We start from the raw sequence: 23,734 nt of genomic DNA, 5'->3' as shown, positions 1-23,734 counted from the left end.
TCAACCAGTACCCAAGAATAAGTGGACCATGTTGTTTCACAGATTTTTGTATTCTAGAGAAACTCTCAATTTTTTAAATAAAGTATATGGGCTGATAAACATCAGCAATATGAATAATCAATCATGATTTAAGGGATCTCTAAACAGCATGGTTGCCATCAGTAGCTTTGTTAGTAAGGATAAAAGATCTAGCTTAATATTTGAGACTAATAATGTTCCATGGATAAAGTGTTTCATTGCCTGCAACTGACCTGCTTTCAAAATCCGATCAAACATTTGGGGCTTGAACAAGACCATGAGTAAAAATGTGTTCAAGCCCCAAATGTTTTACCTCTCTGCTTACTTCAGAAGTTTCCTTATGCTATTTTTGGCTTTTTTAAGCAGGAGATTCAATTTCTGTTCTTTCAATTCTGTTATCACCAATTATTCCAATTCATTCCTGTCCCCCGTTAGCAGGTATTGTTAGCAATTCTATTCTTGGGAACTTCCCTGGTCTCTTTCAAATCTGCCATTATAACATAATTTACATCCTTGTAAATCACCAAAAAATCTCCAAATGACATTTTCTTTTCATAGACATTGAATGTAATGTCACTTTCTGTAAAGTCAATCATTTTTTGCCTGTCCGCGTGTGAATAAAGTAGTGTCATAGAGAGATTGAATTTACTCTCTTGCACCCATCTTGTCCTATTATATATTAATGCACATAGCTGACAAGTGGACTTTGTGGAGAATGATCCCCCATGTCGTGTTCACATGAAGTGGATAATCTGACTAATTGTCACCTGGTGTACAGTGACTATAGTGTGTACAGTCTATAAAATGCTCTGCAATTCCTCAAATATTCTATGCCATTTGCACCCTTGAAACCTATGACCTATATCACGATTGAGGTTAGGAATACATTTCATAGGAATATCACCACTCGTGTGCATCCCTCCAAGTCACACATTATCCTTACTTATAATTATACCATGCCTTCATTGTTCCTGTGTCTAAAGCTTGGAACTACTTGGTCTACAGCATGTGGAAATATCTTTACCATAAGCATCACCTTCTTAAGTGCAACCAGGGATGGTTAATAAATGTTCCTCTTGCCAACAATTTCCCCCAGTATTCGTTTAAAATAAAATTAAGCCGTGTGATGTAGCCACATCACATATTTACACTTTAAAGGGAGAGTGTCGAATTTCTAACTCTTATTTCCCTATCAAATCTTGTTTATATTTAATGAACCACAACTTTGCATTTAAAACGGACCATAATTTGGGCTACCAAGCATAAATGTTTAGTTATTAGATTAGTAATTGGGGGATTTTAGATAAGAGAAAAAAAATTACCAGGCTTTAAGTAAATGCAATCTCATAGCTTCTAGATTTGTAAACTTGGCGTTGGGGTGTTGATGGGGTAAAGGTGTAACATGGAGATGCCTATTGCCCTTATACCAAAAACATCGAGCAGTAAAGCTAAAAAGGTGCATGCTATTAAAAATAAATAGTTTCTAATCAACATGGAAATAAAATGGAGGTTGCAGATGAAGCAGAAGTAAAAAAAGTTTGTAAATTCTTGTAAACCAAGCATAATGTATGCCAGGTTGATATCATTACCTTACTATGTTAATTAGATTATGTATAAACCCGTGATTTTGATATTTAGTTCTTAATACGATAATAAGTTAGTGGAAAATATTCTTTTTCCAAAAGACAGTTTCAGTGCAGAAATATATTGCCCTATCAAATGGAAAATAAAAGCAAAACCTTGAATATGGTAAGATACTAACCGTACAGATCGATCATCACTGCCTGTGACAACCAATGGTTTCTTAGGGTGGGCTGCCAAGCCCCAAAGCTCCCCTTCACAATGGCCCTGCATTATCAGGAGAGGTTTGTCACGTTCGCGAACCATCACTTCAAATATTTCGCTATCCTGGGTTCCCGCAAGAATACGGTCCGCCTTCCAACAAACACTTCTGATTGACAGACCTTTAAAAAATGAAAGTAAAGCAATAAGAATATCTCCGGCACCACAGGACTGTGATCAGTTCAGTTATTGAATTGGATATCATGAACGGTGCTATCATTAGGAGATAGAAGATGTAAATTGAATAAATTAGATATTAAAGAGCATCAGCAGCCTCTGAAGAATAAGATTCCTCAAGTTTACAAAAAAAACTGCTCCCTTTGAAGCTAGTTTCCAGCACACAGGTCCATGGTCGGCAGATTACATCCAAGTTATACCAAATAGTCCTTGCATTATGTGACAGGCTACGTCTGTATCAGTGGCCTGAGCTGTCACAGGTCACACATGCCAATGGATTCTGAGGAGGCTATTCAGTTGTGCACTGCAAGAAATTGGATGTCACAAGGCACCTTCTTGTATCAGTGCATCATGCACATGGAAAACTGGTAAATTGCATACTTTGGATGCTGTATTGTTATTACCTAATCATACTATATCAAATTTATTTTAGTATGCCACACTATATAGAAATGCCAAATTAGTGCAGATCAATAAGAATATCAGTTTAATGTCCGATAGGCATCAGTGTATTTGGAGGGCTGTTTCACATCATCAGTGTTTGTTACCAATATTGTACTCTAATAATTTCCATGGCCACAGTTTAAGAGAGAACCAGACTCAAATAAATTTAACTTCACCATTAAAACCCTGACCTGAGCTACCAATCACCATTTACTCTGCATTATCATCTCTAGGTGCAACCCTTTTGCTATTCTCCAGGACAACTTCCCAATACAGGCTTTTGCAAGGAGATTACCTAAACTCTGATACCTTTCATAGAAACATAGAAATTAGGTGCAGGAGTAGGCCATTCGGCCCTTCGAGCCTGCACCGGCATTCAATATGATCATGGCTGATCATCCAACTCAGTATCCCGTACCTGCCTTCTCTCCATACCCTCTGATCCCCTTAGCCACAAGGGCCACATCTAACTCCCTCTTAAATATAGCCAATGGACTGGCCTCAACTACCCTCTGTGGCAGAGGGTTCCAGAGATTCACCACTCTCTGTGTGAAAAAAGTTCTTCAGGATCTCGGTTTTAAAGGATCCTTCTGTGACCCCTTGTCCTCTTCCCTAACATCGGGAACAATCTTCCTGCATCTTGTCCAACCCCTTAAGAATTTTGTAAGTTTCTATAAGGTCCCCTCTCAATCTTCTAAATTGTAGAGAGCCAGTCTATCCAGTCTTTTTATAATACAGTCCTGACACATCTTTCTTTAAGACAGTCCTGACATCCCATCTTTCTTCATAAGACAGTCCTGACATCCCATGTCAGGACCTTACTTATCAATGATAGGCACAAAATGCTGGAGTAACTCAGCAGGATAGACAGCATCTTCAGGATCAAGGATGTTCTGCTTCCTCTCTAGTTTTGTAAATTCTGGAGGTGGTTAATGAGGTCAATGTAAGGCCAGACTCTTTTACATATGGGACAGGACTTTGGTGATGCCCAGGTGGTTGATACAAATACGATAGATGCTCCTGAACACATCATCAGTGATGTAACCTGGGGTCATTGGGTGTTTCGGGTCTTTCAACATCCCCAGCTGTGGTTGATCAGACCACGACTTGTGTTCAGGTGGCATTCGCTCCTCCCCATGGACCTCCTCTCCTGATCCAGAGCCATCTCGAGGCCTTTTCCGCTGCCTCTGTGGTGTTCTTGATGGCCTTTCTCCTCGCCACTCCATTTATATTCAAGGCTTTGCAGAGCGATTGCCCTGCAAAACCTCTGCAGCCAACCACGATGGGCATACACCTTGCCTTCCAGCCCTGCTTGCGGCAGTCTATGACCAGCTCTTCATACTTGGCCATCTTCCTCTCGTGGGCCTCCTCCAGACAGTCCTCCCACGGCACAGTCAGTTCCAACAAGACGATGGTAAGTAGCTTGTGATGTGGAATATCCTACATTTATCACTTAAACCGGATTTCTGGATGCTCCCAATGCATTACCTCAAAATAGCATTCTGAATGCTTCTTTTCCACATGACAGTCATGGGCCTAAGATTACCAGACTCAGCAGGGAGAATGCACTTTAAAGAAGCTTTGAGCATACCTTTGACTCTTTCTTTCTGTCCATCTGCTAATTTATTGCCATGAACGAGCTCTGAATAATGTGACATTTGAGAGGATTGTGTTGGGCATGCAAATGTGACCAGTTCAACACTGTTGACCTGTAGTAAAGGGGACTTCAATGTTAGGGTCATTGGCCTGGAAAATAATTCTGACATTAACCTGTATATCCTTCATGAATTTGCAGGAATTTGCAAGTCCACATCAGTACAATGGTTTCTAATCACCTGATACAAAAGGATTGAATTTTAAATTTGTGGTATCTTGTGGTAACTAGGGGGCGCCGTCCAGTTGGGTATGGCTGCCCTGCCAGCAGCTGTCCGTCCTTTCACTTCTTTTTTTTATTTTTAGTACGTTAAAAAGTGTTGTTTGGAGGTCTATTCTTATTATGTGTGGGGATTGTGGGGGGGAGGGGTAAACTGTATTTCTCAGTCCCTACCTGGTCGGCGAGGCAGCTTTTCTCCGAGCAGCATCTCGACCCGTCCTCGCGGCCTACCATCGAGGTCTGGAACGGCGTTTCCTGACGGGACCGGCCAGAACCACGGCTTCGGCGGTGGCGCAGCATTGGATCGCTGCGGTGCAACGGGCGATGCCATGCCCAGGTCGCCGCGCTAGAGCTCCGGAATGCTGAATTAACATTGTGGAGCTGCGGGTCTGTGGAGCGGCCAGCCACGGGCAGTGGCGCTGACTTTAACATCGGGTGCCTGGGATCTTTCGCTGAGATCGCTAGTGGTGGAGCTCCATCCAGCGCGGCCTATCGGCTTCGGAAGCCGCGGTCTCCAGTAAGGATGCGGCCGTTCCAGGCATCCCAAGCCGCTGAGAGGGTTCTCCTGATGCCGGAGCACCATCGCCTGGCGGGAAGGGCCTGAAACATCGGGCCCCGTAGCGACGACTGTGGAGGCCTCAATAGGCCCGACTATGGGTGGACAAGTGGATGGGGACTGGACTTTGTGCCTTCCCTCACAGTGGGAACCATTGTGGGGGGATGTTTTTATGTTTTATGTTTTATGTTAAATTCTTCTTTAATGTTGTGTTGTATTCTTATTAGTGTGCTGCAATGGTAACTTGAATTTCACTACACCAAATGGTGTATGTGACAATAAATGAACCTTTGAACCTTTACCTCACACTACCAAATGCCTGGAATCGTCACTATCTCCAAATCTAACCCCAACCCCGCACCTTCTAACTCATTTGACTCTCATTTCTGTGAATCATAACCCCATTTAATGTAACCTTAATGTTTACCCCACCACCAATCCCTCCCAACACTGGCATCTCTGAACTTAACCATCTTCAGAGTAATGATCTGGAATTCCCTCAGTCAACGACTGAGCCATCTTTACTCTCCAAGGTGTTTGTCGCCACTTTCTGATGCCTCCTCTTTTGGCAGCATTTTATTTTGCCAAAGGTGCTTTTAAATGCAAATTGATAAACATTTTAAATCAAAGACAATTGAAAACAGTTCATTTTCCAGTAATATATATGAGTAAACATGCCCCGAAGAATGCCATAGGAAGAATCATGGATTTTGTTAAGGTTAATTATTTATACCTTTATATCCTTGTTCAGACTCTCGAAGGTCAATTTTTGTGATTGGTTTAAAGTCACCATCCCATAGTCGGATGCACCCATCTCTCCCACCAGTAGCAAAACCTTCTTCACAGGCATACATACTAAATATTCCTGCCTACCAGGAGGGAAAAGAAAATATCATGAACATTTAATTGTTAGTATTAACTGGAATATCATGGAACTATATTTGATGTACAAAACATACATTTACCCTACACAAGGGCAGAGCTCCAAAGGAACTTAGACTGAAGAGACATTTATAAAATAGCATCGATCTTCTGCTCACCACTCAACCAGCATCCCTGGATCAGTGAATTTACTCCAACTTTGGCATATTACTACTTCAAGGCCAGACTTAGAACTATACCATTTAAAAAAATTATTTACAACAGGTTGCTGTATAAACTCAGATCATCATTTTTTACACTGCTTTAGCATAACAGTTGCTATATATGTCCAGGACAAGGGGGTCACAGCTTAAGCTAAAGGGGAAATCCTTTAAAACCGAGCTGAAAAGAACTTTTTTTTCACGCAGAGAGTGGTGAATCTCTGGAACTCTCTGCCACAGAAAGTTGAGGCCAGTTCATTGGCTATATTTAAGAGGGAGTTAGATGTGGCCCTTGTGGCTAAGATCAGGGGGTATGGAGAGAAGGCAGGTACGGGATACTGAGTTGGATATCAGCCATGATCATATTGAATGGCGGTGCAGGGCTCGAAGGGCCGAATGGCCTACTCCTGCACCTAATTTCTATGTTTCTATGTTTCTATAACACAGTGAATATGTAAAATATTGAGAAAGAAAAGGACAGAATTTCTGACTAGTAAATTGCAGGACATGAATGAATTTCAGCTTTATTGACAGAGTGTGAACAACTTCAGTCCCAGAGACAGAAATTATGGTAGGTAAAATAACATAAAATTGAACCTGCAATGCAAAAAAAATTGGAATAAAAAATACAGAATTAGAACAAAACTGTTAAGGAAAGTCAAAGCCGATGGCTTGAAAGAAATAGGTTAAAAAAAAGTGAACCCTTACACATTGAAACCCAATTAAATTGCTCACATTCAATTGCAACAAGCAGCAAAACATTTTTTGTATTCAGTAAATACATTGCGCCAGAACTAGGCCTTTAAACACAGCTGAACAAAATTATGGACATATTCTTCTATAGATAATATATCATGGTTGGATTCACATCCCCAACACATTCTTGACATCTCTCCATCCTAACATCAGCAACTCCTTCCTCTATCCATACCCACTGCTCCATTCCTGTCCCATTCCTGTCCTGTACGGCGGCAGGCGCGGGCACACCGCGACGCCCTGTGTCTCCCTTTCAAGGGAGATGCTAAAAATGCATTTCGTTGTCTCTGTACTGTACACTGACAATGACAATAAATTGAATCATTTCATTTCATTTCATATGCACGCAGATCTCTGCTTGGACCCTCAATGTTTGTGATGTGGATTAAAGTCTTGGATGTGAATGTATGAGATATGATCACCAAATCTGCAGGTAATACAAAAATCAGGGTCATATCCAACAAGCAAGATTGCACAAGGCATAATATAGATCATCTCAGAAGTTGGGCAGAGCAACAGCAAATTGAATTTAAACCTGGTAAGTTCAAAGGGTCGCATTTTGGAAAAGCAAATAGGGGTGAAAGATACCTAGTAATTGGTGGGGCCCTAGATTGTGTTAATGAAAAGTGGGACTTGGAATACAAGTTCATAGATCCCTGAAAGTGGCAACACAGGTGGATAAGAAGGTGAAAGTATTTTGGATATACCCACATTTGGTCCAAATCCTTTTAAACCTATCCTATCTGTGTACCTATCGTACTTGCCTCAATTGCCTGCTCCGGTAGTTCATTCCATAAACCCACCATCCCACGAGTGAAAAGGTTGCCCGTAAGGTTCCTATTTAATCTTTTCCCTCTCACCTTAAACCTATATACTGTAATTCTTGATTTCCAAGTCCTGGGGAATCTCTGTGCATTTACTATCAATTCCGCTCAAGATTTTATACACCTCCACAAGATCACAACATAGCCTCCAGCACACCAAGGAATAAAGTCTTAGCTTGCTCAATCTCTCCCTATAGCTCAGGCCCTCGAGTCATGGCAACATCCTCGTAAATCTTCAATGCACTCTTTCCAGTTTTGGTAACACTCTTCAGGTTGGCCTGGTTGAAGACCAGGGCTATGATGAACAAAATCTCTAAGTACTTTGTTTCAAGGCTATTGGTTGCTGTCTCCATCTGGTCTCTATCCCTTTTCAATTTTTTGCTATGTTCAGTAAAACTGCATTGAGCCTTAGTACCCTTGCCCTGCAGTATATTAAAAAACACACATACCCATCTGTGCAGGATCGGTAGTTCCCGATGCCTTTTCACTTCCTAACTGCTAAAACATTCCTCAAATTATAGCCCTGCTTTTTGTTACCAAATTTAAACAGCGACCAATTACATAATGTAACACCACGGAAAGGATACTATGCCCCATGTGTTTTACTTACTCCATGGGCTCCTTGAATTGTGCGGACCAAATTTAGTCCTTTCCAGACGTAAATATCACCATTTAAAGCACCAGAATATGTTGTTTCATCTCTCGCACAGGCTAAACATAATATGGTTTGAAGGTCACCAGTTTTACCGAAAATTCCCCTTTTGGGTGTTAGTGCATTTCCACATAATGTCCAGAACTGCAATAAGAAGTTAAAACAAAATCATTTTCAACACATTTTCACTATCTCATTGTTTTTACAACACAGTGACTAATTATTTGGTATTGAAATTTAGAAAACATGTAAAAAATGATACTCTGTCCTCCTACATTTTCTTCATTATCCCAAATTCTAAATTGCCTCTGAAATCTTTAGACAATTTTGAAATTATCTTCCTTTGCTAAAGAAAAAGCAATTTTGTAATTTCTTTAAAATCGGTCATTAAAATTTACACTCAAATCATGGAATCCTCTTTTCTGCTTGGCTTCTGCAAAGGTGTCATTATCAGAAGCCACTACTGTTCTGGAATAAATCTATGTGAAAAAGAAGCAAAATGTAAATTTGAACTAGCTTAGTAGTTAATAGTTTAACCCCCACCCACCCCCCTCACAAAAAGCTAAATTAGAAGATCATGAAAAATGTACATTCCTGAATTGCCATGGTTTCCCTGAATTGCCATTAAATAAACATGATCAGGAATGGATAAATGGAATTACAGCAGAAGGGGGATGAGAAGAAACACCAAACATCATTCAGAATGGAAGCATCTGGATTCCTAAGTGCATGGATAGAATTGAAATAAATGTATTTACAAATTTATGTTTAGTTTAGTTTAGTGATACAGCACAGAAACAGGTCTTTCAGCCCACCGAGTCCACACAGACCAGTGATCCCCACACATTAACACGAGGGACAATTTACACTTATACCAGCCAATTAACCTACAAAGCTGTATGTCTTTGGAGTGTGTGAAGAAACCAAGGATCTTGGAGAAAACCCACGCAGTCACATGAATAACGTACAAACACCGTACAGACAACACCCGTAGTCAAATTTGAAACCGGGTCTTGGGCACTGTAACCGCTGTATGGCAGTAACTCTACCGCTGCGCCACCGTGCCACCCCAATCCGGATTTCAAGCATTTGATAAATGCCTCCAAAGAAGTCTATTAAACCAAAGGCTTGGAGGTTTGTAGCAATGTTCAGTGAACCCAATTCGAGAGCCGTAAATATAATAATGAATTGTGGAATTATGGAAAGTGGTGGAATGACATGGAGTAGAATAAATTGACTGAATGCGTTGTGCTGTTCTTTATCATTAGGCATGGAAAAGATCAAGACCACTGAAATCAAATAAGGCAGGTCAGATTGTAGTGAACAACTGATGTAATATGACAATTAATAGCCATTGAATCGGACAATTGTTAAGTGCCACACAAAGGGATGAAAAATGAAACACAGGCATCAGAGGTGTTGAAATACTCAAGAATCAAATTGAAAGAGATTTACAACTGTCAGAACTATTTTCCCCAGGGTGAAAATTTCAAAGGCAGGAGGGCATAGCTTTAAAAGAGGGGGCGTTATTTCCCAGCGAGGCAAAGTTTAAAGGCTATGTGCGGGGCTAGTGCGGGGCAAAGAATGGTGAGTGCCTGGAATGTGCGGCCAGGAATGGTGGTGTAAGCAGATACATTGTGGCATTGAAGAAGCTTCTAGATAGGCACATGGATATGCAGGGAATGGAGGAATATGGATCATGTGCAGGCAGAGATTAGTTTAACTTGGCATCATGTTTGGCACAGACACTGTGGACTGCAGGAGCTGCCCCTGTGTTGTACCGTTCTATTCAATGAACAAATACAACAGACACAAGGAACTGCAGATGCTGGAATCTTGCTAGAAAACAAAGTGCTGTAGTAACTAAGTGGGTCAGTCAACATCTCTGAAGAAATTGGATAGGTGGCATTTCTTGTCAGGACCCTTCTTCAGGCCCTGACAAACACATTCCATCAACATTTCAAAAATAACATAACATAGAGTAAGCACTCTATAACATATACCTCCACACGTGTACTCTCAAAACATTTACAAGATTCTTTAAGATTCAAGTAAGACTAAATACGCAGCATGCATGGTTGCAACCACAATAGTCAATAATCTTTGCACCATCCAAGACCATAAATCAAATTTGATTATTTCCACATAATGTCCAGAACTGCTATAAAATGGGGTTTTTTAAAAAAAATCATTTTCACTAAATCATTGTTTTTACAACACAATGACTAATTATTTGGTGTGAATTTTAGAAACCATGCAAGATATATAGAATGCATTGCAACAAGAGATATTGTATAGAATGCATTGCAACAACACTCCCAGGCTCTTTCAATAGTCCGAAATGCACCGAAAGCTCCATCGTGCAATAGCACAGTGCTGGTTTGTTTTTTTAATCTCTCTGAAGGCAGAATTCACTTGCAGTTCAGATAAATTTAAGCTAAAGTCTTTCTGTAAATTAATGTAATCTAAGATTAGATGGTGCAGTAAAATATATGGAAAATCAAATTTGAGTAGATTAATTTTTTTTCAGCTATTTTCAGCTGAAGAGAGTATTAAATTCATTCTCTCATTGGCTTTTCACATTATATTTATAAATTATTAGCTTAGTTTCTGATATACATCTTATTTAAATAGTCAACTTTTCACATTTCTGCATGATGTCAACTCTCTGATTCCATCAATCCATGGTATCAGCATTAGAGTTTTAAAATACCAAAGCCAATTAAAACAGATAAACAGTTACAACTGTAGTTTGAAGAAGGCAATATTTAATATCAGTATTTCTGTACATGAATGATGAGATCCACCCATTTAATTTACCTTAATATGTTTCACTCCACAGCTAACAAGTCTGTTTGGTTGATGAGGATCCCAAGCCACATCGAAAATCTGCCAAGAGATTACATTTATTTTTCTATTTGATGCCGAAACTAGTTTCCAGAAATAGTATCATGTTATAACCTAAAGGATTATATATAACCACCCATATCTATCAATCCATAACCAGGGTGGAGGGAGGAAGAGAGAAGGAGCAAAACCATCCAAGGGAAGGGGCAGATCAAAAACAGTTGAGGGAGGATTAAACAGACCAGGTCTGACAGAAGGAACAAACAGAGGAAGAGGATGAGAAGTACAACAAAAGGAAAGAGTGAAACATAAGGCGGGCAACTGAAGCACAATAAGGAGTTGAGAAAGAACGTAATCTTGTGCTGGAGAATTCATGACAGTCTGTGATCTGATAAGCTCTCTATAACTTAAGTGGTGTTACATATTTTGCCCAAGGAATTAACCTGACTTCTCTGAAGCCAGGTATCAGTCAGGTATCTGAGCATTGATTTTGTTATAAAGTTAATTTACAGTAAAACATAAACCAGCATATTTGTGTGCCAGACAGGACATTTTTCCAACTGATTGCATTTCTGGACAATTGGATACCAGGTGGTCAGAGTTTTAACATTTAACTTGCTGTTTATATTTAAATATATTAAAACCTGGTTACAAATTACTTATGCTGATGCTTTTGATAATTTAGAGGCAGTTATTGTTTCACATTACAGTCAATCCTGTACAAACATGGAACCATAAGCGGAGCAGGCATTGAGATATTTTATTACTTTCAAATATATTCACTATTGAAGAATAACGACTCTACAAAAAGGAATGGTTTATCTGTGACTAAAGTAGGAAATTATGGAGCATATTAAATTGAAAGGTATATCATATTGCAGATATTAATAGAACATAGAACAGTGCAGCACAGGAACGGACCCTTCGGCCCACAACATTTGTGCGGAACATGATGCCGAATTAAACTGATCTCATCTGCCTGTATATGATCCATATTTCTCTATTCCCTGCCTGTGCTTATCTAAAAGCTTCCTAACTGCTACTATCGTATCTGCCTCCACCACCACCCCTGGCAATGAGCACCAGACCCCCCCAACTCGTGGTATAAAAAACTTGCCCCGCACCTCTCCATTAAACTTTCCCCCTCTCTCCTCATAACCATGACCCTTAGTGTTGCACACTTCCACCATGTGAAAAGGTTTTGACTGTCTACCCAATCTATGCCTCATAATTTCATATACTTCCATCAAGTCTCCCCTCATCCTCCGATTTTCCAGAGAAAATATTCTAAGTCTATCCAACCCCTCCCTGTAGGGATCAAGGAGCATTCAGGTAAATCCAATAGCATTCTACTCTATACCCTCTCCATATATTTCCTGTAATGGGTTGATTAGAACTGCATGCAATATTCCAAATGTGGCCTAATCAAATTCCTATAGAGCTGCATCATGACATCCTGACACATTTATTCAATGCCTCAAAAAATGAAGGTAAGCATACCATATGTCTTCTTTACCACGCTATCTGCTTGTGGTGCCATGAGCTATGAACTTTGACTCCAAGATCCCTCTGCACATCAATACCGTTAAGGGTCTTGTCATTAACTGTATGCACTCTCCTTCCATACAACCTCCCAAAGTGCAACATCTCACCATTGTTCAGATTAAACTCCATTTGACATTTCTCCACCCATTTCTGCAGCTGATCCATATCCTGCTGTATCTCCTGACAGCATTCCTCACTATCTGCAACTCCTACAATTTTGGTGTTGTAAGCAAATTTACTCATCAACCCATCTATGTTTATGTCCAGTTTAACAAAGAACTGCAGATGCTGGAAAAATCGAAAGTAGACAAAAATGCTGGAGAAACTCAGCGGGTGAGACAGCATGTATGGAGCGAAGGAATAGGTGACGTTTTGGGTCGAGACCCTTCTTCAGACTGATGTGGGAGGGGGGTTGGAAAAAAGAAAGGAAGAGGCGGAGACAGTAGGCTGTGGGAGAACTGGGAAGGGGAGGGGAAGGAGGGAGAAAGCAAAGTAAGAGGAGCAATTTCTTCTGACAGAACTGTAGATGCTGATTCTTTGAACATATTCAAGATTGAGATAGATTTATACAAAGGATAGTGGGGACAGGCCGGAAACTGAAGCTAAGCAAAGATCAGATCAGCCACATTATTGAAATGCAAAATAGGTTCAAATAGAAGCTGCAAGAGTCACTGGAATATATAAACTTATTCTAAAGTGCACCCAATATTACTTAGTGTTTTAATATTTTTGCTACAATGGAATAATGTTTGTAAAGATTTAATCTAATATTTTAACTCTATTGAAATATTGCAAGGTTAAGAAGCAAACCATGATAATCAGTTAAGTAAAAAAAAACTACTAACTGCAAAGAAAGGGCTGCAACAAAATCATATTTAAGTTTGATGGGATGTGGAAGCCAAAGCTTTAATTCACTGTCTGTTTTGGAAGCAGACATATAGGCTGGGACAGAGAAACTACGTAAATCTACTCGGAATAAAATTCACATGAGAATAAATGTACCATTTAAGTAGTGAAAGTAGCGATGTGGAGAAGAGGATACAGGACAAATATGAAATGAAAAATAAAAAGTATTTTTGAAACCAAAGCAACGATGGCATTGACAATTGGCTATTATTAAGCAAGAGGAGAAGCACATTAAATATGAAGACAAACACACAGATCAAGCAGAAAGGAGAACCTGTGCAGTCAATGGGATAAGGCAAGGGCAAAAGAGAGCCGCACACGTCATTCAGAAGATTACATCGGACAGCAAAGCTACACAAACCAAAATAGTTTTTAGAAAAATTATTTTCTTATATTGTATTCTCATTGACCTGCGGCATTGCTAAATAGATACGGTTGGAAGTATGAAACCAAATAACATCTTGAATGCTTACCCTGTCTGAGTGACCAGTTGATGTTGCTACTACTTTCCCTTTTTTCCAATCCCAGATGCAGGCTGTATTTTTGGCATCTAGTCCTATGGAAGCTAAGCGCTAAAAACAAAATAATTATTTCATTATTTAAGCCAATAAAATTTGAATACTCAAGTAGGCCTGAGGACAGAATCAAATCTGGCGCCACTGTGCCATCCTTAATTATTGAGAAGGGCAAAATCATCTTCTTGATGTCGAGTATTTATTGCTGTCAATGATTAAGTTATATTTTTACATCATAAGATTTCCCTCAGATCTGTATGCCAATGCCAAAACGATTAATATTGGCTGGGATTGCACCAGACGGAGCCTACTACCCAAAGTTCTCGCACCTTACAGAAGCAGTTGGCCAATTAGGAGTTGCAAAATCATTCTGTGAAGTACAGCAAGTCCCTGCCCCTTGGATAGCTGGTAAAGTCGTTCAAGTGTTTTAAAATATGTCTGATAACCAGAAGTTTCCCAAAACTGTTCAAATAGATTTAAATTGTAGAAAATTAAGATAAATTTGAAGTATTAAAATTAATTAAACATTAATTAAAATAAATAAAAAAAGATCAATCAAGATGCCAAATAGTCAGGTGTTCTCAGCAAAGAACTCGGTTATGGGCATGACAAATGGAGCTCCTTTTTAAAAAAAATTTTTTTTTTATTTTAAACGGTACAGAATTCAGGTTGTAAATTAACCAGATAAGTGAATACTCCAATCATGAACACGTACCTGTCCATCAAAATCAAAAGCCAAGCAGGCAATTCCATGTGTATGAACATCTTTCAGAATAGAAACCATCTGTACATTGTATGTATCCCAAATGCAGATATAGGGTTCATTTCCGACTTGACCAGTTGCAACTAGACTTCTTTCTGGATGTAAAGCAAGGCTATAAATGAGAGCAAACATTTGTTGTATTTTAGGTTTTGATACATCAGATCACTCATCCCCCCCCCCCCCCCCCCCCCCCCCCCACCAGTCTGAAGAAATGCTCTGACCCATAAAGTCACCTAACTTATTCCCTCAACATATAGTACAGTATGTTGCCTGGCCCACTGAGCTGCTCGGGTACTTTGTTTTTGCTCTTAAGTGTACACGTAAGCACTTGTTCAAACACTGATTTGAAGTTCTAATGTTCTATTTTGAGCTTTGTATTTTGAATTTGCAGAAATAAATTGATGATTGTTAGTAAATTCAATGGGGTAAAATAAGCAAAGAATTATTCCATAGACTACTTCAGATAATTATATTGATGCAAAATGGAAAATTGTGCATAGCACACACAATGTCAAATTGTGTATAGACACAATTGAAGACACTGCGGTTACAGTCTAACAGAAAATAAATTTCAATCAACATTGGTTCAAAGGGTTGCATCACAGAATATAATAATAATAATACATTTTATTTTTGGGCGCCTTTCAAAAATCTCAAGGACACCTTACAGAGATTAACAATAATAATAAAACATATAATCGGAATAAAATAAATAATAAAGACATCACCAAAACACAAATTATACCTGCATGCAATGTGTCAGCTAGAGCAAAGTATTAGGATGGACCGTGCAGAAACATTGAAAACACAGAAAATAAGAGCAAGAAAAGGCCATTGCATCCCTTATGAATGCTCCACCATTCATTACAATCACGGCTGATCCTCTATCAGTCTCAACTACATTCCTGCTATCTCCACCTATACTTTGGCATTTTGCATGTAGAACTCTCCTCAAATATTTTCAGTGACTTCATCTCCAATTCTAAGGGAAATGAATGCCCCAAGTTCTTCACCTACTTGTTGAGGACAATTCATTTCATCTCAGCACTCAAATTGCATACGGAGACAGTTACCCTCTCACTCAAAACTTTCTGCCAGGGAGAAAATCCTCCTGACAACCAGTCTTTCTCATCCAGTTAGAATTTGGTACTTCTCAGTTAGATTGCCTCACATCTAAACACTTATAGAATAGATTACCCATATTGAGATGCTGCTTGACCAATTGAGTTACTCAAACATTTTGGTTGCGTAACATAGCTATTTTGGAAGGAAAAGGCAGAGGCTGAATATTATTTAAATGGGAATGGCATTGACGCACAAAGGACATAACGTACTGAAAGCAGATGCAGCAAGGAATTAAAAAGGCAAATAGTATTTTAGGCGTAATTGCAAGAGAGTTTGAGTACATGAGGAAGAAGTAGGTAGGAACTGCAGATGCTTGTTTAAATTAAAGATAGACACAAAATGCTGGAGTAACTCAGCGGAATGGCAGCATCTCTGGAGAGAAAGAATGGGTGACGTTTCGGGTCGAGACCCTTTTTCAGATTTAAATCATTTCAATGCTCTTCCAGCATCAGCCAAGTCAGGTCAAGCAATTTAATAAATATTAAACATTCAAATTAGAGGGGATTTGGAGCATCAAAATGTGAAACCCAATACAAACTCTATGCTAACAGGAAGCACAAGCGCTCCTACCGATCCTTAGCAGAGTTGCTTCGTAACTCTTTCATTTGTTGTTCCCAAAACCACAAATGTTTCTTAAGGATCTATGAACATATTGAGCATCATTTATGTATTTTAATTTAGCAGTTGAGCATGAAGCAAACACAAGACATTTTTCATATGTTTTAAGACGTTTTTAGAGAAATTTGTGTCAAAAGATGAAATGACACAAGTGCTGACACAAACACGTGTACTACTCAACTGCCCACATCTGCACATTCCCCACATAATCAAAGCATAGGTGCCAAAGCTGAGACCTGAACTCTCAATTTAATTGTGCCCGTCTTTCACATTGATGACATCGATTTTCTTTCCAATATAATAACAAACTTAACTTTGCAAAGTTCTTCAACAGGCAGAAACTAAATAATTCCATGTACAATTTTTAGCATTTCCTCATAGAATTTAATCAACATCTTACCTATTCTTAGCTATTCTCTCGTCAAATTAAAAGTGTAAACCCTAAACCTGAGATGTTAACTGTTGCTCTTTCCAAAGATGCTGTCTGACATGTTGAGTTTTTCAAGGAATTTATTTTTCTATTACAAAAAATATCCCATGTTTAACAGCTATTTGATTATTTTGATAATGTATGGGGAAATATGCCTGGTATCCTACCAACTTTTTTTCCCTCCATCAATACGACTAAACACTCTGCTGTTTATGGGAGTCTAAAAATATAAGAACACAAAAAATCCCACCTGGTTTCTCAAGCCTGTCCTGCCATTCATAGAAACATAGAAAATAGGTGCAGGCGGAGGCCATTCGGTCCTTCGAGTCAGCACCGCCATTCATTGTGATCATGGCTGATCATCCCCTATCAATAACCCGTGCCTGCCTTCTCCCCATATCCCTTGCCTCCACTCGCCCCTAGAGCTCTATCTAACTCTCTTAAATCCATTCAGTGACTTGGCCTCCACTGCCCTCTGTGGCAGGGAATTCCATAAATTCACAACTCTCTGGGTGAAAAAGTTTTTTCTCACCTCAGTCTTAAATGACCTCCCCTTTATTCTAAGACTGTGGCCCCTGGTTCTGGACTCGCCCAATATTGGGAACATTTTTCCTGCATCTAGCTTGTCCAAAACTTTTATAATTTTATATGTTTCTATAAGATCCCCCTCATCTTTCTAAACTCCAGTGAATACAAGCCTAGTCTTTTCAAACTTTCCTCATATGACAGTCCCGCCATCCCAGGGATCAATCTCGTGAACCTACGCTGCACTGCTTCAATCACAAGGATGTCCTTCCTCAAATTAGGAGACTAAAACTGTACACAATACTCCAGATATGGTCTCACCAGAGCCCTATACAACTGCAGAAGAACCTCTTTACTCCTATACTGAAATCCTCTTGTTATGAAGGCCAACATTCCATTAGCTTTCTTCACTGCCTGCTATACCTGCACGCCAACTTTCAGTGACCGGTGTACAAAGACACCCAGGTCTCTCTGTACCTCCCCCTTACCTAACCTAACCCCATTGAGATAATAATCTGCCCCCTTGTTTTTGCCGGCAAAGTCGATAACCTCACATTTATCTGTATTATGCTGCATCTGCCCACTCACTCAACCTGTTCATGTCACCCTGCAACCTCCTAACATCCTGTTCACAGTTCACATTGCCACCCAGCTTTGTGTCATCCGCAAACTTGCTAGTGTTGCTCCTAATTCCCTCTTGCAAATCATTAATATATATGGTAAACAGTTGCGGCCCAACACCGAGCCTTGCGGCACTCCACTCGCCACTGCCTGCCATTCTGAAAAGGACCCGTTCACTCCTACTCTTTGCTTCCGGTCTGCCAACCAATTTCTTATTTATTTATTTATTTATTTATGTATTTATTTATTTGTTTATTTGTTCCGAACAAGTAAAGACATAAATAGGAATAAATAACAACAACAAAATCGAAGTAGTCAAACAATTGGACATTTCAGGCAATATTTGCAAAGCAATGAAAAGCATAAAGCAAAATTTAAATGTCCAACACTTTTTCTTTACAAGCTCGAAAAGGAGTGAGAAGAATAACTTATTTAATCTCACCCCTTCTCCCTAAACCCTTCTTCCATATTTAATAATTAATTAATTAATAATAATAATACTCTTTATATTTTCTATCCATGTCAACACCCTACCCCCAATACCATGTACTCTAATTTTAGTCACCAGTCTCCCTTGCGGGACCTTATCAAAGGCTTTCTGAAAGTCTATATACACTACATCCACTGGCACCCCTTCATCCATTTTACTTGTCACATCCTCAAAAAAATTCCAGAAGATTAGTCAAGCATGATTTCCCTTTCATAAATCCATGTTGACTTGGACTAATCCTTTTACTGCTATCCAAATGCCCCATTATTACCTCTTTAATAATTGACTCCAGCATCTTTCCCACCACCGAAGTCAGGCTAACTGGTCTGTAATTCCCCGTTTTCTCTCTCGCTCCTTTCTTGAAAAGTGGGATAACATTAGCTATCCTCCAATCCACAGGAACTGATCCTGAATCTATTGAACATTGGAAAATGATCACCAATGCATCCACTATTTTTAGAGCCACCTCCCTGAGGACCCTGGGATGCAGACCATCAGGTCCAGGGGATTTATCATCCTTTAGTCCCATTAGCCTACCCAATACTATTTCTCGCCCAATGCAAATTTCTTTCAGTTCCTCTACCTCCTTAGATCCTCTGTCCTCCAGTACATCTGGGAGATTGTTTGTGTCTTCCTTAGTGAAGACAGATCCGGAGTACCTATTCAACTCTTCTGCCATTTCCTTGTTGCCCATAATAATTTAACCCGTGTCTGCCTTCAAGGGACCCACATTTGACTTTGCTACTCTTTTTCCCTTAACATATCTAAAGAAGCTTTTACTGTCCTTCTTTATATTTCTGGCTAGCGTACTTCATCTTTTCAGCCTGTATTGCCCGTTTTGTTTCCTTCTGTTGTCCTATGAAAGTTTCCCAATCCTCTGGCTTCCGGCTACTCTTTCTACGCAACGCAAAATTCATTGCGATCATGGCCTCAGCTACTTGTTTGTACAAGTCGCCCCCAAATCGCACTCAATTCCAGACACCTCATCACCCCCAATTTTCGAAACCTTCAAAAATTTAACCATCTTCAAGTAAAATACTTCCAATGATCTAGCTTCAACAACCCTCTCGACTACAGAATTTCAGAAATTCACCACCTTCTACAACAAGACATTTTAACATACATAGACAATAGGTGCAGGAGTAGGGCATTTGGCCCTTCGAGCCAGCACCGCCATTCAATGTGATCATGACTGATCATCCTCAATCAGTACCCCGTTCCTGTCTTCTCCACATACCCCTTGATTCTGCTAGTCCTAAGAGCTATATCTAACTCTCTTTTGAATGCATCCAGTGAATTGGCCTCCACTGCCTTCTGAGGCAGAGAATATCACAAATTCACAACTCTATGTGTGAAAAAGTGTTTCCTCATCTCAGTTCTAAATGGCCTACCCATTACTCTTAAACTGTGGTCCCTGGTTCTAAACTCCCCTAACATCGGGAACATGTTTCCGTCATGTAGCGTGTCCAATCCCTCAATAATCTTATATGTTTCTATAAGATCCCTCTCATCCTTCTAAACTTTAGTGAATACAAGCCCAGTCGCTCCATTGTTTAATCATATGACAGTCCAACCATCCCGGGTATTAACCTCGTGAACCTACGCTGCACCCTCAATAGCAAGAATGTCCTTCCTCAAATTAAGAGACCTAAATTGCACACAGTACTCCAGGTGTGGTCTCACCAGGGCCCTATGGTCTACTCCTCGCGTTATGAAGGCCAACGTGCCATTAGCTTTCTTCACTGCCTGTTGTACCTGCATGCTTAATTTCAGTGACTGATGTACTAGGACACCCAGGTCTCGTTGTACTTCCCCTTTTCCAAACCTGACACCATTCAGATAATAATCTGCCTTCCCGTTTTTGCCACCAGTGGTAACCTCACATTTATTCACACTATACTGGATCTGCCAACTCACTGAACTTGTCCAAGTCAGCCTGCATTCTCTTAACATCCTCTTCACAGTTCACACTGCCACCCAGCTTTGTGTCATTTGCAAATTTGCTAATGTTACTTTTAATTCCTTCAACTAAATCATTAATGTATATTGTAAAAAGCTGCGGTCCCAGCACCGAGCCTTGCGGCACCCGACTAGTCACTGCCTGCCATTCTGAAAGGGACCCGTTAATCCCTACTCTTTATTTCCTGCTTGCCAATCAATTTTCTAGCAATGTCAATAGCATATCCCCAATACCATGTGCCATAATTTTGCCCACTAATCTCCTATGTGGGACCTTATCAAAGGCTTTCTGAAAGTCACTGGCTCTCCCTTGTCCATTTTACTTGTTACATCCTAAAAAAACTCCAGAAGATTTGTCAACCATGATTTCCCCTTCGTAAATCCATGCTGACTTGGACCAATCCTGCTACTGCTATCCAAATGCGCCGCTATTACAGCTTTGATAATCAACCAGAATCTTCCCCACCACTGATGTCAGGCTAACTAGTCTATAATTCCCTGCTTTCTCTCTCCCTCCTTTTTTGAAAAGTGGGATAACATTAGCTACCCTCCAATCTACAGGAACTGATACGGAAAATATAGAATAATACCTCTGCATTAAGTCCATATCTTTAATTTCCCCTCATTTGAGACTCTTCCACCGGTAAAAACCTAATCGCATCTACTGTCATGCCTCTTCTGTTCACTCTGTTGAAGGTGCAATACCTAAATAAATGTCAACAGACACCAATTCCATTCACCAATTAACAAATCATTGAAACTTTTTTTAAAGAAAACTGGACCTTGCTGAGAATCTGACATAAAAACAGATAATATTGTTTCTTTACAATTCCTTGATGTCCATTACTACTCTCTCACAGTTCACTACATCTTCAATTTTTGTGTCACAAGTTATAGGAGTAGAATTAGGCCATTCGGCCCATCGAGTCTACTCCACCATTCAATCTCTGTCTCCTAATCCCATTTTCCTGCCTTCGTCCCATAACCCATGACACCCATTCTAATCACCCATTTGTCTATATCTGCCTTAAAAATATCCACTGACGGCCTCCAACGCCCTCTGTGGCAATGAGTTCCACAGATTAACTACCTCTGACTAAAGAAGTTCCTCCTCACCTCCTTTCTAAAAGAGCGCCCTTTAATTCTGAGGCTATGACCTCTGGTCCTAGACTTTTCCACCAGCGGAAACATGCTTTCCACATCCACTCTATCTATGCCTTTCATTATTCTGTAAGTTTCAATGAGGTCCCGCCTTAACCTTCTAAACTCCAACAAGTAGAGGCCCAGTGCTGTCAAGCGTTCATCATATGCCAACCCACTAATTCCTGGAAACATTCTTGTAAACCTCCTTTGGACCCTCTCCAGAGTTAGCACATCCTTCCTCAGATACAGGGCCCAACTTTGCTCATAGAACGTCAAAATGTGGCCTGACCAGCGCCTTATAGAGTCTCAGTATTACATCTCTGCTTTTGTATTCCAGTCCTCTAGATATAAATGCTAGCATTTGAATTTGTCTTCCTTGTGTTATGTGCACCCTTAATTTTCATCCTAGTTTTAAGGACCTGATATAACTGGATTTTTGTTTCCCACTTCGATAATATTAGTAGGTATGTTACAAAACCTGCAGATCTGTCACTGCCCGTGGGTGCGACTTTGGCGCCTTTGAGAGGGGGGCGGGTTTAAAATGCCTTGTTTCTCCAGCCTGAGGAAATCGATTTCTGTCAGGCTGTTTAGCTGCTAAAGAATAATCGCTTCGACTGCCGTTTTATTAAGTTTCTTTTAAACTGCACTGAATATTTTACGAACAGGAGTAATTTAAATATAATCTTCTGAAGCCGTCACGCCGACAACGGGGACGGATTTCATGTAAGGGACAGGTAAAGGAAAGCCGTTTATTTTATATATAAACTTGCTTCTAAAGGTGCCTTTAATCAAAATTTCATGTTGCGAAAATGTCATTATGTAAATATACGAACCGGCAGTATTTTTCCTGCCGACATGGGGTTTAAATTCACTGCAACCGCAACGTTCCAAACCAGCGCGTTCCACAAAAACACACTCGCAAGATGATTAAAATGCCATTAATTTACGGGAATTAAACACTAAGTTCCTTACATTTGGCCTATAAATTCGTGACCATGAGATTTAAAAATCATGTTATATTGTGAATCATTGTGTGAATGTTATTTGGACTCTTAGGCTATTTAAAAATGTTAACTTTTTCTTAAGAAATGGATAGATGTTTAGATCTAGTAATTGAATTTTGTAATTAGCTACAATTGGGTAACTAACTAATTTCAGGTCATCCAAGTAAGATTGTTTCATATTTGTTTCAGAATGTTTCAATCTATAATAACTGAAAATTTCATTCAGTTCTCTTAATTTTTAAGAAAGTTATAGGCTTTTGACTGTCCTTGATCACAGCTTTTGAGTTAAGTCAATGGAAAAGCAATAGGGAACAAGATGCTAATTTCAGAGTATGAAAATGGCCATAACATTTTTAATACTGAAGATATGAAAGTGAATTGGGTGTCAAATTAAACTTCTTTTTATGCTTTGTCTGATGGGATAAATTGCAGACTTGATTTTTTAAATCTCAAAATGTTGTAACATTGCTAATATTAGCATTGCCTTTATCTAGTATACCTTGGCGCAAGGATTGGCAGGTTCAAGAGATTCAGTCTGTAGTACTGCAGCTGGTGTAGTCTTAAAATATTTGTCTTTACTTATGTGACTCAGTGGTCAAAGTCTGCAGCCACAATTTGCATGTTATGTTAACTGTGACTACACTATTCAAATTGTCACATTAAAAGGAGTGCTATATTGCTTTCACTGACAAAACACTATTTATAATGACCTCAGGTACTGTCTGTGTGGAGTTTGCACGTTCTCAAGGGTGACCTCAAGGGTTTCCTCAAACATCCTGAAGATGTTTGCAGGTTAATTGCTTTCCGTAAATTTCCCCCAAATAGGTAGGGGGTGGGTGAGAAAGTGTGATAACATAGAACTAGTGTGAATGGATGAACAATCGTCGGTATGGACTTGGTGGACTGAAGGGGCCGTTTCCATTCTGTATCTCAAAACTAAACTTATCTTTAGAACTGTCACGAATGCTGCTGCATAGAGAAAATCAAAGCAGCATTCTCTTACATGAGGCAGGGGGTAA

At 39.7% G+C, this 23,734-nt stretch overlaps 1 protein-coding gene across 2 annotated transcripts in view; it reads right to left on the bottom strand.

Annotated features, from left to right (window-relative positions):
• LOC129699773 (echinoderm microtubule-associated protein-like 6) overlaps positions 1–23,734 on the bottom strand; it is a 197,234-nt gene that overhangs the window by 141,489 nt on the left and 32,011 nt on the right. For both annotated transcript variants that reach the window (XM_055639846.1, XM_055639845.1), the window contains exons 2-7: positions 14,753–14,912; positions 13,996–14,094; positions 11,045–11,113; positions 8,183–8,368; positions 5,644–5,779; positions 1,781–1,982 (exon numbers count right to left, since the gene is read on the bottom strand). In XM_055639846.1, the coding sequence (XP_055495821.1) occupies positions 1,781–1,982; positions 5,644–5,779; positions 8,183–8,368; positions 11,045–11,113; positions 13,996–14,094; positions 14,753–14,912 (852 nt within the window). The remainder of the gene's footprint in view (positions 1–1,780; positions 1,983–5,643; positions 5,780–8,182; positions 8,369–11,044; positions 11,114–13,995; positions 14,095–14,752; positions 14,913–23,734) is intronic.

The sequence above is a fragment of the Leucoraja erinacea genome, chromosome 8 (genome assembly GCF_028641065.1).
Source record: "Leucoraja erinacea ecotype New England chromosome 8, Leri_hhj_1, whole genome shotgun sequence".
NCBI lineage: Eukaryota > Metazoa > Chordata > Chondrichthyes > Rajiformes > Rajidae > Leucoraja > Leucoraja erinaceus.
The sequence above is the reverse complement of the archived record's forward strand: the minus strand, read 5'-3'. Positions and strand labels throughout refer to the sequence as shown.